General features: G+C 34.2%; 1 protein-coding gene across 10 annotated transcripts in view; it reads right to left on the reverse strand.

The window, feature by feature from the left end:
• Window positions 1-16359, reverse strand: part of PPP2R3A (protein phosphatase 2 regulatory subunit B''alpha) — a 205036-nt gene that overhangs the window by 53958 nt on the left and 134719 nt on the right. For all 10 annotated transcript variants that reach the window (XM_057315817.1, XM_026497085.4, XM_044383425.3 and 7 more), the window contains 3 exons: window positions 13993-14149; window positions 11543-11591; window positions 10819-10908 (listed from right to left, as the gene is read on the reverse strand). In XM_057315817.1, the coding sequence (XP_057171800.1) occupies window positions 10819-10908; window positions 11543-11591; window positions 13993-14149 (296 nt within the window). The remainder of the gene's footprint in view (window positions 1-10818; window positions 10909-11542; window positions 11592-13992; window positions 14150-16359) is intronic.

Raw genomic sequence — 16359 nt, forward strand, 5'->3', positions numbered from 1 at the left:
TGCTATTGATGTTCACTGGGGGCCTGTTGCTGGGGTCCACAGTCAAGGTGGATGCTCACTTCACTCTCCTTCCCTTGTGGAGAGGGTATCTCTCCATACTGGGCTGCCTGGGCTTTAGCGCTGGGATGACACAGGTAATATGAGATTTTCCTTTCTACCTTCTTCATCTTTTCTTATTTCTGTGCTCCATCCAGGTGCTGCAATCTCTTATCTGGAATCCTTTGCTCTTGTGAAGGTATTTTTATGCATGGATAGCTGTTCAAATTCATGCTTCTGTGAGGGGACAAGCAATGGAAGCTTCTAGTCTGCCATCTTGCTGACATCAATCTCTTACAATGAAATTTTGAAATTGCATACATGGCTTACATATTTCAATTTCCAGTTATGTCTGGATTTTTTGCACTGGTTCTTTAATTTTCATAACTTTTTTCTATTGTTTCATCTTTTTCGTTGTTCTTTTTGTGAGGTTTATTTAACCTTATCTTCGAGACATTTTGTGTTTTGTTATCATAGTTTTGATTTTCCAGGGTTCTTCTTTGGTTCCTTGAATGTTCCTTTTATAAAAATTATCATTCTGTTTATGTTCTGTGAATGTAATTTCTTCTATTATAGTGTCTTGTTATTGCTGCTGTAGGTTTCTTTTCCCTGAAGTTGTCTGTTTCATTCATGTTACTTCCCCCCCTTCTGTTTGTTTGGTCTCTACCTTTTATGTAAGAGGTTTTACTCGGGTATTTAAAGATCCTTTGTTCTCCACTCATATTTAAGAATAGATGCTAAAAAGCTGATTGGAAGTTCTGATCTACAGGTTTCTTTACTGTAAAATAATCTGGTTGGGTTCATTCCTTGGAAATGATCCAAAGTCAAACCTTCAAGGTCTGATCAGATTCTCCACAAAAGCACCTTTTATTCACCTGCATAGAGGTTCAGAACAGGTTGCCTGGATTCTGTAGATTGAGTGAGGAATGAAGACTGGGCATCTCAGCATTCATATGCATATACTCATTTATGTTGTTTTCAGTATGGTACCCATACCTTCAATTGTGCTCCCCAGTCTAGAGATCCTCTATTTTATACTCTCGTGGGAATAAAGTACCAGTCTTCTGCCTGGGCAGAGATAATCTGGGGGTCAACTGTTTGTTCAAACTTTCTATATAAACTCTCCTGATTTTTGGTTTTACCTTTATTCCACCCACCCACTTCCATGGTCCCCCAAGTCTTGAATGTTTGAAGGTTTTTGCTGGGTATATCTAGTTGCTTCTTGGTCCTTATCTCTGTTAACTTGGGACTTAGGTAGTCTGCTAAGTTTATTTACTTTCAGTTTCCAAATATTTATCTCTTCTCTTTTTTCCTTTGTTAATAACAAATTTATTTTCTTTTTTTTCTTAAAAATTTTAAAAGTAATCTCTACACCCAATGTGGGGCTCAAACTCATGGCCTTGAGATCAAGAGTTGCATGCTCTACTGACTGAGCCAGCCAGGAACCCCATGAATTTATTCTTTAAAAAAATCTCTTCACTGTCATTTTAGTATAATTTCAGGAGGGAACAAAAGTACTAGAAGTGATTAAATTTCTATCTTCACTCAGTAGGTTATTCACACTGTATTATCACCACTTTATCATTTAGCATTGTCACTTAGAGTAGCAATTTAGCCATGGCATTAATTAATTACAAAATATGAAGCCATTAGCATTAACTGGTGACAGGGACAAATATTTTCTAAAAAACTGCTGATTCCTGGGGGTAAACTAAAACTTCTTAAGATAAGGTTCTAGGAGGCCCTTGGTTAAACTCTCATTTGTAGTCCCTGAGGCATATTAAGAACCCCCATATATTTAATGGTTTTAAAAATTATCTTTTAAGGAGAGAAGGGTGAAATTAAGTTGTGACTATTATTTTCAAGTAATTTAATGTATTTTAATGTGTTAAAATCTAGTACCTTTATTCAGAGAGATAAATTTTCTATTATTTCAACAAATTAAATATTTAATATTTGCAAAGTTCTTTTGAGAAAACTATTTTTATAAATTGTATCAGCTTGATGTTTAATGTTACCATTAAAGAACAGAAGAGACATTCATTGGATCCAATGAACATGTAGTAATAGTTTGGCTGTGGTGAGATCAGTCATATCACATCTACTCTGAGTTTTATAAGTTTCAAAAGACTACTACCCCACTTTGAAATATTTCCTGATTGTGAGAAAAACCTTACAGTGATCTCATGAGCAGAGGGCTATAATAAATGTGGCAATGTGGTTGTTATTCTATTGTGTCACTACATTTTTAGTAATAATGTTTTGCGTAGTAGGAAAAGGAGCAGTAGCCTTTCCTTTGACTAGTCTCTAAGGTTTCTTTAGCCTTCAAATTCCTTATTACTTATCTTAAGATAATAAAAATTAGGACAGTAGGAGGAAAGTAACTCTTAGTTTTGACAAGTACCTAATGGTACTGAAGTGAAAGGCAACTTATTTTACTGAGAAATATAAACTACTTTAGTCAGTTGCATTTTAAGTTAAGAACTAAGATAAAAGAGTCTATACAATAAACAAAGCTAAAGTATACACTTTAGTAAGTCTCTATAACTCATAAGAGAGAAAGAAAGCTAGAAGGCAAAGAGACAGACATATTGCCTTGATATCTGACAAAGTCACATGATAGCTGCCTTTGAATATTTGAGAGTAATCATGGGTCGATGGATCAGATATAATTCTGTATTAGAGAGCATAAAAAGGATCAATGTACAAAAGAAAGATGTTTTTACACCTAGAGCTAGAAAAATGAAACAATATACCTTCAGTAGACAGTTATTTGTTCCTGGAAGTTTAGAAGCAGGGGCTGGCTGGTTAAACACATACAGGAGGACATGTTCAGAGGGGACTTTCTTATTGGAAACACTAGATACTTTCTAAAATTATTTCTTTTCCAATGCAGATTTTTCCCCCTTACCAAAGGTAGTATTTTCTAAGGCTAGATGTAATGACTATTTGTTGCCAGAAAACAGAAAAGCACACAAAAGGAATAACTATCCACAGGGAACTAGTGTTAAATTTTTACTAAATTTGCCACCAATTTTTGGTTTTAAAGCATAATTATATTCATGACAAACTGTACTTGCACATCTGTACACATAAACAAGATTACTTCCTGCCCCTGTCCTCGGGCTGAATGAAATAAAGTTCTGGATCAAACATTACTTACCCTATAAGCTACTGAAGAAGAAAGTTATAGGAAACTCCATTATCGCTTAGGGATTAAATATATAATCCTTTGAATAATTAGTATAAATATTTTAGCACCTATAACTTCAAAGGCACTGGCCTACTTCCCTCACACATAAAGGTGAATGAGGTATTTGCCAGTGAGGACATCTAGTCAGAAGACGAAGCAGAAGCAGAATGGGACTAAAAACCAACCAACCAACCAACCAACCAACCAAACAACCAACCAACCCACCCAGAACAGAAGGGTGGTTAAAGTATATACCAAAAGAGGGCTGCAAGAGCCTGGATATTCTCCATATCTAACCCTGATAGAACCAGGCATAGGAGGGACTCAAGATTCTAATTTTATAAGCAGTATTTTACAAAGCACTCATTCTAGTTTAGTGAGTATAGTATTATTTCTTTAAAGAATCCAATTTTTTCTACCCATGTCTTTCATCAGGCACAAACCTGAATCCTGCAAAGTGTTGCCTATTACATTTTGTTACATAAGAGTTTGATTTTGATGTACAGACATTTCCCTTATTACTTTAAAACAGTGAGGCTTAACTGCCTTCTGCTCACATTCTGCTTTAGTGAGGCAATGTGAAGCACTGACAACACACATACTGGGTGCCTCAGAAGCGCCAACAGGAGCCAAGGAAACATATCAGCACTTCAAAATTAGGAGTTTCTCCATGATTGGCCTAATTTTTAGTCTCTTACACAATAAGGCATTTCAGGGCACCAAGAGAACTAACTCTCTTTTAGGGATTCCACAGCCTAGTTGTTAAGAAGATAAACATGCAAACATGCTGTCTCATATAACAGACCATATGTCGTAGTGATAAAGAGCCCAGGATTTGGAGTCATACAGACATGGATTTGAATCCAAGCTAGGTCAATTACTGTGTGTGTAATCTCTTAGAGCTCTGTTTCCTCAACTGTAAAATGGGACCACTAAATTGATAGTGATGTGAGGATTAAATCAAAGATTGCATATAAAACACTTGTCGCCTGGCAAAAAATAAAGCCTCAACAATATGTTAGCTTATTAAATAGGAGAAAAGCAACATGCAAGGCAGAAAAGGAACACAAAAGAAAGCTTTTGACCCAAAAAATCTCTTAAGGTGATGTTCCTTCAAGTAGAGATCCATGACTGGATCTCAAGATATGAAAAATTGACCTGAGGAATTCTGTTTCTAGTAATGATGAACTAAGTATTTTGGATTAACCCTCCCATTGACAAAATCTGGAGGAAAAATACTGTTTGAAGGCAGTGGACTAAATTAACAGCAGTGAAGAATTATGACATCCAGAGCTAGAAGGAAATCCAGAGATGAGGAGCCTAGCAATTGAGACCATCTTTCCTCTGGAGCATCTGCTGATTCTGGAAAAGGGGCCTGAAAAATTGAGAAGCTGAGTTTTGACTTGCTATTATTTTAATGATTTTTGGGTCTGTCTTCATGAAGGAAATTGAGCTGTAGTTTTATTTATTTATTTATTTTTGGATGTGTTTGGTTTTGGTATAAAGGTAATAAGTGGCATCATAAAATGAGTTGGGTATTGTTCCCTCTTTCTCTGTTTTCTGGAAGACGCAGTGTAGAACTTGGTATTTCATCTTCAAATGTTTGGAAGACTACAACAGTGAAATTATCTGAGCTGACATTTATTTTTCAGAAGGTTGTTAACTTTGAATTCAATATTCTTTCACAGATATAAGATGATTATTCAGGTTATGTATTTTTTCCTGGGTAAGTTTTGTTAAGTTGTGACTTTATTTTTTAAAGATTGATTGATTGATTGATTGACTGATTTGAGAGAGAGTGAGAGAGAACATGCAGGGGGAGGGTTGGAGGGAGAGAAACTGAAGCAGACTCCCTGCTGAGTGTGGAGCCCAACAGGGGGCTTGATTCCATGACCCTGAGACCACCACCTGAGCCGAAATCAAGAGTCAGACACCTAACTGACTGAGCCACCCAGGCACCCCTAATTTGTGACTTTAAACAAAATGGTTCAGTTCAGTTAAGTCATGACCTTTAGGTATAGTGTATATATTATTCATAGCACTCCTCTATCTTTTGTTTATCTAATCCCCCTTGAGAAATATTTTTGGACCCACGGGTTGTTTAGAAATGTGTTGTTTAATTTCCAAGTGTGTGGAGACTTTCCAGTCATCTTTCTCTGATTTTTACATCAGTTCCATTATGGTGAGAGAATATATTTTGTATTATTTCAACTTTTTCTTTTAAACAGCTGTGTTGAGATATATTTCACTTATCACATACACAATCCATTTAAAATGTGTAATCCAGCGGTTGTTAGTTTATCCACAGAGTTGCATAACCATCACCACAATTACTTTTCATTGCCTCCAAAGAGAAACTCCATACCCATTAGCAATCATTCCTCATTTTCTCCTAGGTTCCTCATAGTCTAGGCAACCATTAACCTACTTTCTGTATCTACAGATTTGCCTGTACTGGACAACTCATGTAAATGTATTTATACAATATGTTGTCTTTTGTGACTGGTGTCTTATAATTTGAATAATATTTTCAAGATTCAGCCATATTTTAGTATGCATCAGTGCTTCATTTTTTTAACTGCCAAATAATATTTGATTACATGGATATATCACATTTGTTTATTATCCATCCATTAGTTGATGGATACTTGGGTTGTTTCTATCTTTTGGCTATTATAATACTGCTATGAACATGGGTGTCCAAGGTTTTGTGTGAATGTTTTCATTTCCCTTGGGTATATTTCTAGAAGTAGTACTGCTGGGTCATATGGTAGCTCTATGTTTAACTCTTTGGGAGCTGTCAGAGTGTTTTCCATAGTGGCTGCAGCATTTTACATTACCACTAGCAGCATATGAAAGTTTTGATTTGTCTATATCCTTGTCAACACTTGTTATTATCTGACTTTTTGACTATAGCTATCCTAGTGGGTGTGATGTGGTATCTCAATATGGTTTAGATTTGTATTTTCCTGATGACTAATGATATCAAGAATTTTGTTATGATATTGGAGAAATATCTATTTAGATATTTTGCTCATTTTTAATCTTTTTATTATTGAGTTATATTATATACAATACATTCTCTCTATATAATATAAAATATATAATATATTCTAGATACAAATCATTTGTCAGATAGATCATCTACAAATATTTTCTCCCATGTCTTGCTTTCCTGATGTTGTCTTTGGAAGCATGAAAAATTTTAATTTTTTTGAAGTCCAATTCACACATTTCTTTTTTTGTTTGTGCTTTTGATGTTATATCTAAGAAACCACAGCCACAAAAATTTACTCCTATATTATCTTCTAGAAGTTTTATAGTTTTAGTTCTTACATTTAGATCTGTGATCTACTTGAGCTAATTTTTGTTTATGATGTGAGGTAGGGGTCCAAACTCACTCTTTTGCATGTGGATATCCAACTCTCAGTACCATTTCTTGAAAGGCAATTTTCCCCATTAGAATTATCTTGGCCTCCTTGTTGAAAATCAACTAGCCATAAACAGTGAGGATTTATTTTTACTTCTGGACTCCTAATTCAACTCTGTTTATCTATACGTCAATCTTTATGCCAGTATCACATTGTCTTGTTTACATTAGCTTTGTATATTTTGAAATCAGTAACTGTGAATCCTATGATTTTGTTTTTTCTCAAGATTGTTTTGGCTACTCTGATCGCTTTGTAGTTCCATATGAATTCAGGATTCAGCTTTTTCATTTCTACAAAAACAACAACAAAAAGTAGCTGGGATTTTCTTAGGAGTTGCTTTGAATCTACAAATCTATTTGTGGAGTACTGACATTCGAACTATTTTTTTTTTTTTAAAGATTCTATTTTTTTGTGTCAGAAAGAGAGAGAGAACGAGCACGAGCAGGGGCAGAGGGAGAAGGAGAGGGAGAAACAGGCTCCCCACTGAGCAGGGAGCCAGATGCGGGGCTTGATGCCAGGACCTCGGGATCATGACCTGAGCTTAAGACAGCCGCTTAACCAACTGAGCCACCCAGGCGCCCCTCAAACTATTTTTAAACCTTCTGATACATGAACATGGGATGTCTTCATTTAGATCTTCCTTAATTTCTTTTGACAATGTTTTGTAGTTCTCACAGTATAAGTTTTATACTTCTTTTGTTAATTTTATTCCTAGGTATTTTATTCTTTTTGCTGCTATTATAACTGGAGTTATTTCCTTATTTTTGGCTTTTCATTGTGCATAGAAATAGAATTTTTTTTTATAAATTTGTATTATATCCTGCAACTTATTTAATCTTTACTGAGTTCTAACAGTTTTTCAGTTGATCTATTGGGATTTCCTATATTCAAATAGATAGTTTTCCTTCTTCCTTTCCAATTTGGATGCTTTTTATTTCATTAACTTGCCTAATAGCCCTGGCTAGAACCTACAGTACAATGTTGAAAGAACAGACATCTTTATTTTTTTTCCTGATCACAGGAAATAGCTTTCAATCTTTTACTATTCACTAGTTGTTAGCTGTAGATTTTTCATATAATCCTTTATAGGTCAAAGAAATTTTTAAGTGTTTTTTTAATCAAGAAGAGGTATTGGACTTTTTCAACTGCTTTTTCTGAGACTACTAGAATGATCATGTGGTTTCAATCTTTTGTTCTATTAATATAGTATATTATATTGATTTTTAGATGGTAAACCAACTTTGCATTTTTGTCTGGTTTGGGTATCTGGGTAATACTGGCCTCACAGAATGAATCTGCAAGTGTTCTTTACTCTTTTATTCTTTGGAAGTTTGTAAAGAATTGTTATAATTTTTCAGGTATACAATTTAGTGATTCATCACTTACATACAACACCCGGGTGCTCATCCCAACAAGTGCCCTCCTTAACTCCCATCACATATTTGACCCATCCTCCCACCCATCTCCCCTCCAGTAACCATCGGTTTGTTCTCTATAGTTAAGAATCTGTTTCTCGGTCTGCCTCTCCCCTGTGCCCCACCCCCATGTTCATTTGTTTTGTTTCTAAAAATGTTTGGTAGCATTTTCCAATGAAGCCATATCAGCCTGGGATTATTTTTCCTATCCAGAGTTTTTATTTCATCTTGAACCAATGTCCCTCTAGGAATTTGCTCATTTTGTCTAAGTTATCTGATTTGTAAGCATAAAGTTGTTATATTGTGTGTGTATACACACACACACACACATATATATATACATATACACGTATATATACATATATATACACGTATATATACATATATGTGTATATGTATACACAAGTATATCTTTATATATACATATATGTATATATATGTATGTGTGTGTGTGTGTGTATATATATATATATATATATAAAACAATCCTTTTTATTCCTGTAAGGTCAGCATTCATGTTACCTCTTTTATTCTGATCTTAACAATTTGAATGTTATATCTTCTTTTCTTGATCAGTATAGCTAAGACCTTATTAATCTTTTTAAAAAAATCTGACTTTTGGTTCCACTGATTTTCTCTATTGTTTTCTATCTCTAATTTATTCACTTCAATCTTTCTTCTTTCCTTCTTTGTGTTTGCTATGCTTAATTTTCTCTTTTTCCCCCAGTGTCTTAAAGTAGAAGGTTAGGTTATTGATTTGAGACATTTCTTGTTTTTTAGTATATGCGTTTATAGCTATACATTTCTCTTAGCACCGCATGTAGCACTGCCATGAGTTTTGGCATACTGTGTTTCCATTTTCATTCATCTTAAAGTTGTGGTACTTTTCCCTTCATTTTTATTCATTTCAAATTATTTCCTTTGATGTATTTTTCTTTTATCCTTCGGTTATTTAAGCAGCGTGTTGTTTTACATGTTTGTAAATTCCCAAATTCCTGTTATTGTTAATTTTATTCCACTGTGGTCAGAGAATATGCTTTGTATGATTTACTTCTTTTTATACTGAGGCTGTTTTATGGCCTGCCACATAGTCTATCCTAGAGAATATTCCATGTGTACTTGAGAAGAATATATATTCTACATTCCTCGGTGGAGTGTTCTATAGATATCTATTAGGTCTATTTGGTTTTATAGTTTTGTTTGTAGTGTTGTTCATGACTTCTATTTCCTTGTTGATCTTCTTCCTGGTTGTTTATCCATCACTGAAAGAGGGGTATGGAAATCTTCAACTATTACTGTTGAATTATTTCAATTCTGTCAGTTTTGTTTCATGTATTTTAGGGTTTGATGTTGCAGGGTGCATATATGTAATTGTAGTGTCTTCCTGTTGGACATTTTATCACATAAAATGTCTTTCTTCATTTCTAGTAATTATTTTTGTATTGAAGTCTACATTCTCTGATATTTATAAAGCCACTCCAAGTTTCTTATGGTTGTTATTTGCATGACATATCCCTATACTTCCTTTTAATTTTTTCTCCCTATTGTATCTTTAATATTTCTCATGTAGATAGCATATAATTATATATTGGTTTTTTAAACGCAGTCTGAAAATCTCTGCCTTTCAAAGGAATGTTTAATCCATTCACATTTATAAATTGTTATTATTGATACAGTTAGACTTATGTCTGCCATTTACTTTTTGTTTTCTATTTGTCTTGGCATTTTTCCTGTTTCTCCTTTACTGCTTTCTTTTACATTAAGTGAATTATTTTCTAAGTGTAACATTCTAATTCTTTTAACAATTTTTTTCCCTACATATTTTTGAGTTAATTTTCTAGTGGTTGCTCTAGGGGCTTGTCATATACATTTTTTATTTTTATTATTTTATTTATTCATTCATTTATTTATGCATGCATGCATACAGAAAGTCGGTTTTATTAAAGCACGGGGACAGGACCTACGGGCAGAAAGAGGGGCCACCATATACATTTTTAACTTCTTAGAATCTACTTCAGATTTATACTTAATTCCAGTGAGACACTGAAATATTACTGCTATATGACTTTCTTCCTTCTTCTTTTTGTGCTGTTATTGCTCTACATACTACATCTATATATATTACAGACCCCAAACTACACTGTTCTAATTATTACTTTACTATATTGTTTCTACATATATTACAAACCCCAAACTACGCTGTTCTAATTATTACTTTATGTAATTTATGTTTTTTAAAGACATGGAGAGAAGAAAAGAGAACAAGTATATGTTCATAGAGTTTGTTAATAATTTTCTTCACTACCATTTCTAATTCTCTTCCACAATTTACTTCTTTCCCTCTCTAATTTACTTCTGAACCATCAAGATCATAAAACGAAAACTCATAATATATATTCCCACATTCCGTATAAAGGCTTACTAGTCCTACTTCTCAGAGCCAGCTCACACGTCACTTCACCTTTGTTTCTGGAGGTAAAAGCACTTGATATGCTGTGACTATGGATTCAGTCTGAGAGGTCAGACACTAAGTCTAATTCATCTTGGTACCCCTAGGTCAAGATGGCATCCACTGAGTATACATCATGACTTTTTCAAGCTTTGTTCAAATATTTAACATTCCTGGCAAAGGAAACTTAGAAGTCATACCTGATTGAATCACTAAACTCTACCTCTGAAACTAATAATACACTGTATGTTAATTAATTGATTTTAAATTAAAAAAAAAGAAAAGAAGTCATACCTGGTTGGGTTCCTTTTGTCTTCCTCAGAGATCAAAAACCAAACAAAGTCTGCATAGCTCATTCTTCCTTCTTTCTGTACTGTTTTTCCCCTGAAGAAAACACATGGTTATAAATTTTTTCCTGAGCAATTACTCAGATAAAGTAAGTAGGATGACAGACTAAGAAATAAAACAACATCTTTCTTTGGAAATTAAGTCAAAGAAAAATTAGAAGGCTGGAAACCTAACAAAGAGCATCCCTTCCATTGCCTATATTGTTTGCAAAGGCCTGGAGGGTGAAACCAGAAGACATTTGCAGGTATGAATAAAGAAGTCTGGTTTCCAATTTGAATGCAAATAATCACCAGAATCAAATACTGTTACTGTACTTAGGTAAAGGACTAATGCTCATAAGTTAAAGAATTACTACTGTCTTGTATGAAGCCACGCTATGCAGGAAGCTGTGCTAAAATGAGATTGCTATAGTGTTACCTGTAACTCATTCATTTTTCTTTAAAGATTTTATTTATTTGAGAAAGAGACAGAGCAGGAGTGGGGGGAGGGGCAGTGGGAGAGAGAGAAGCAGACTCCCTGCTGAGCAGGAAGCACAATGGTGGGGGGGGGGGGCGCTCAATTCCAGGACCCTGAGATCGCAGGACCTGAGCCAAAGGCAGATGGTTAACCCACTGAGCCACCCAGGTTCCCCATCTCTAATTCATTTTTAAACTCAGATGCTTTTTCTTACCTTGTTACTGCCCCAGAGAATATTCTTTCAATAATTCTGTTTGATGAAGCTAAAGGTAAACGAGAGGGTACAAAGCTAGTTAGAAACATGTTCCATAAAGGCAATACTTTTGGCAAATTTATTTTCAATAGCTACAAGTTAAAACATAAGTTTTCCATAATGAGAAGTTATGAGTATTTAAATTTTTACCTATGTATAATTTATATTTCTGAAAGAATCTGAGGTGGCATAATCAATCAATCACTAAAAAAAAAGAATAGGCAAATGATTACGCCTGATAGGTGGGATATATTAATGTAGCTGAGCGCCAAGTTAGTTCTGAACATCAGGACAACTAAGACAAAAAGGTATAGAATTTGTATTGATCTTGTTATCCAATAAGACGACTTTTCCTCTAAAACAAGACAAATTTTATCCTATCATGAAATTCAAGGGGAACTAATCAGCAGCTCCTAATATAAGGGACTTTGAGTAAAACAATGGAGAATGCTTTCAAGCAGAATTTTATAAAAGATACCTAAACATACCACAAACATACGTTTCTTATATTCTTATTCCATAAAAGTCCAGGACATAACATAACATATAATTTGAGAAATTCCCCCAGTAAGTTTTATTCAGAGAAAGACACAATTATATTTTAAGATAGTATATTGCTTTTGATGATAGATCCTAGAGAATCTGTAACAGTGTACCTCATTGTTGATTCAAAATAACCAAAGGCTTTAGTTTTAACAAAAGGATATGCCAGTACATCTCAGACCTAGGGATTTGGTGAGGACAGAAATCTGTTCTTTTAAGAAGTGCCACGGGCAATGGCATGTACACTACAATTTCAAAACAATGATGAGTCATTAGAGAGTTAGTAGCTACCGCATCTAATTCTTCCACACAGAGTTAGGTACAGTCAGCCTAAAGGTAAAATTAGTTTGGCTGAAGATGTTGGGAATATGGGTGTCAGTACAGCCATGCCCGGCCACAAAGCTTATATAAGGACCGTCTATACTTTGTTGAAGATTGGTTTACGGGATTAACGATTTGTACTACATAGACAAATAGAGGGCTGTATGGGAAAGGCATGGAATTTAATTTCAAAGCTAAAGTCTTTTTTAAATTTGGAAGGTTTAGCCTAAAATTGAAGATTATGTTGTCCCGTTTAGGACAGGTTGGTGGATTGGCAATTACGTGGTCTCAGTGACGCCTTCATCATGCAGGCTTAGATGCCTGTGTTTCTGGGCTCCATCACTTTGACATGTCTTTACTGAGTTGCTACGTGTATATATACAATATTTGGGGACTTAGTAAGAATTACGTTATATCAGCCACAGAGTGTGCTTTAGAGCCTGTAAGGTTTTGCATCACCTCATGTTACACAGATGATCTGGCCACTGATGATTAAAAGGTGCAGAGCTAATAAAGCTGACCTGATACACTTGTGAATATTCCCATTTTTATGCTATTCTGGTGACAGGAAGGTTATGACTACTTGAAGAAGAGAGGTATAGTACTAAACAAGTACTGCTTGTTTATCAATAAGTACATCTGAATATTTTCTCTTGATACCTAGTTGGCACCTGAGAATTGAGAGGTAGAACACTTTCTTATATATGGAAATTTCTATGAATGAACCTTCTATGAATTTTCTATGAATGAATATAAAATGAACCTTAAGATGTAAACGGTTAATCACAGATATACCAAATAACAGAAGTGAAATTCAATGCATTTGTTTAAGATTTGTACTCTGCTACGTCTAAGAGGCTAAAGGCTGATTAAAAAAAAAAAAAATCAGCAGTGCCTGAGAAGACATTTAAGAATAGAACAGGGACGATCTTATGAGAAAAAAATGAGTCAATGTATTTTGGTGCTTGGTGAAGAATATTAAGTCATCAGGTAATAGTTTCTAAGTTTACTTAGAAAATGAAGCAAAAGGGATAATATCATGTGATATATATTTTTTCTTTCTGATAAAAGAAAGCACACAAAATTCATCTACAGGGAAAATACTTACTCTGGAACTATATTCCAAAAAGTAAGTTTTTATAATTCCTGGAAAACAAGTTAGAAACATTTTCATCCTTGGCTATTTATAAACACTGTAAAATGGGAAATTTATAAGGGTGTGTATACATTCTCTTTCAAATAAACTTTACATAGGTATGGATCTTATTCAATTCATCATTAGAAAATAAACATCACTATAAAGAGTCAGCAATTAATCAAAACAAAGACTCTAATTGCTTACTTACTGTAAGTCCCTTCTCCTATACTTGCCTTCTAAATAAAAAATTGATACTTTCACCCATTCCCACTTAAAAATTCTTGGCTCTTTAAAGAGAACTTGATTAGATAAAGAATTTAAGAAATGGGAATTTCCCATTCATATAACAATTCATATAACTCTTGCCTTTTGCAAAGTAGTTAAGTCTTAACATCTATAAAACACTTACCCTGGTCATTGTATCGAGATAAATCTGCCTGGCTGATGTAGAGGTCATGATCACTATCTAGTTCCCAGAATTTACAATAAATAACATAGAAATGTTCATAGGAGAAGTAATCTGTGATTTGGTTTATATCTTCCTCTTCTTCCAAAAGGGCTAGCGTCTGAAATAGTATGAAGAGAAAGATTAGTTTATTTTATTAATTTTAGAATTATGAAACCCAGCTTTGGTCGTTATACAGTCTAGTAAAATTTTATTTGAAATTGAATTAAAATTTTTGGTTTGGGTACCAAACCAGGAGCTTTAATAAGCAACCTCTTCCAAACTTTAATCAAATGATCAGTCTATAAGCATTTACGAGTTCTGTATTATGCTTAGCAAAGGGTTAGATGTAGTAGAGGATTTAAAAGCAAGGGAAGGGAAGGACTGTTAACCAAGGAGACTGCAGCCCATCAGAGGTCCCCAGACTAGCAAGCCAGAACAATTAGACAATAGGCTGAATTACATGGTCATAACCTGACACTGCTTGTAACTTTCCAAAAATATGAAGAGTAAGCATCTATTCTATTATGTAGAGTGGAAATCCACATACCAGGTTTGGTTTTGTAATGAGATCAAGTTTACCATGAAGGTGACTTATGTAAAGCATTGTGCTGATGTGTGGCGGCCTGGCATAGAAGCCATGGGGGATGGAGCTGCAGGGCCCTGAGCTGGAAGTTAACCTGGGGTTAACTCACTGTGTGGCCTTATGGAAAAAAACCAGAAACAGTAATTTTGAACCCAGAATTCTTATAATTCTTATAATTATCATGTAAGTGGGCAGATAAATGAAGATGTTTTCAGAAATGAAAGATTCAGAAAGATATAAGAAGCTGAAAAAACATTTCAGAAATAGAAAAAGCAAAATGAGATGGCAGAAATTGAATCAGATATATCAACAATCACAGTAAAGATAAATGAATTAAGTGTCCATATTAAAGTATTTTCAGATTGAGTATAAAAACCAACCCCCCCAAAACATATCTAGGTATATGATATCTGTAAGAGATAAATCTAGAATAAAATTTAAAAGGAGGTTTAAAAAAAAAAGGACAAATATATGCTAGCTAAATCTTAACAAAAAGAAAACATGTCAATATTATTGGAAAATAAAATGGAATTCAAGGTGAAAAAATTATAAGGGACAGAGGTAACTGTTTCATAACGCAAATAAATTACTTCGATAAAAAATTATGTTCTGAAATGTAAATACTGGGAAACCAATATGCCCTGGCAAGTTGAGAACATAAATTATAAAACTTCTTAATGGAAGATTCTGTTGCCAGTAAAAATAATAAAGTCTACACAGAAACAAAGGGAAACCATGATGTGGTAAATGCAAAATATGGGATATAAGATTATACATACTAAGAACTCTGTAAAATTCTAAAATCTGCACATATATATAAGACTAGAAGAACACATACAAAAATGCTATTAGTTTTATTAGGGTGATGAAATATGATTTTTCTCCTGTTTTCCAAACATGGCTTGTAATGTTTTGTTTTGTAAAATGCTCTTTAACATGTATAAAGGAGAATATGTACAATAAAAGAAATCTTGAGAAGGAGCTCTCATTTTCCCCTACTGGACTATCATAAAATGAAAAAGACAGATAACCCGTGCTGTTGGTCAATGTGTAAGTATGAACTACAGGTACAGGTTTTTAGGAGGCTAAGTTGGCAGATCTATCAAACTAAAAACCACCCTGAGGCACCTGCCTGGCTCAGTTGGTGGAGTGTGCAACTCTTCATCTTGGGGTTGTGGGTTTGAGTTCCATGTTGAGTGTAGAGATTACTTAAAAATAAAAAATCTTAAAAAAGAAAAAACCCTGAAAATGCATATACCATTTGATCCAGGATTTCCCCTCCAGTAGTCTATTCTAAAAAATTCTTACCTATATACACACAGGAAGAAAGTACAAGGATGTTCACTGCATCATGGCAAATAGGAAAAACCTGAAAACTACTACTTAAACACCCTCTATAGGGGAATATGTACTTTAGTTATGGTAGAGCCATGCCATAGATTATGCAGCAGTTAAAAGAATGAGATAGTTTTATATGCATGGAAATGAAAAGAATGTTAAGATATACTGTTAGTGGAAAAAAACACAAAATTAACAGAAAGACCTTATATATTTTTAAAAATGCCTTAAAAAAGCAGCCATACAAAATAAAACTGTTTACTCCATGGATACATACAAGGGAATAAAACCACAGATAATATGGATGGGCTCCCTCTGGGAAAGGGAATGAAATGGTAGGGTGAAGAGATAAATAGTGACTTCTGCTGATTATTCTAGATATGTTCATATTATTTGACTGCTTTATG

Source organism: Ursus arctos, unplaced genomic scaffold (genome assembly GCF_023065955.2).
Source record: "Ursus arctos isolate Adak ecotype North America unplaced genomic scaffold, UrsArc2.0 scaffold_20, whole genome shotgun sequence".
NCBI lineage: Eukaryota > Metazoa > Chordata > Mammalia > Carnivora > Ursidae > Ursus > Ursus arctos.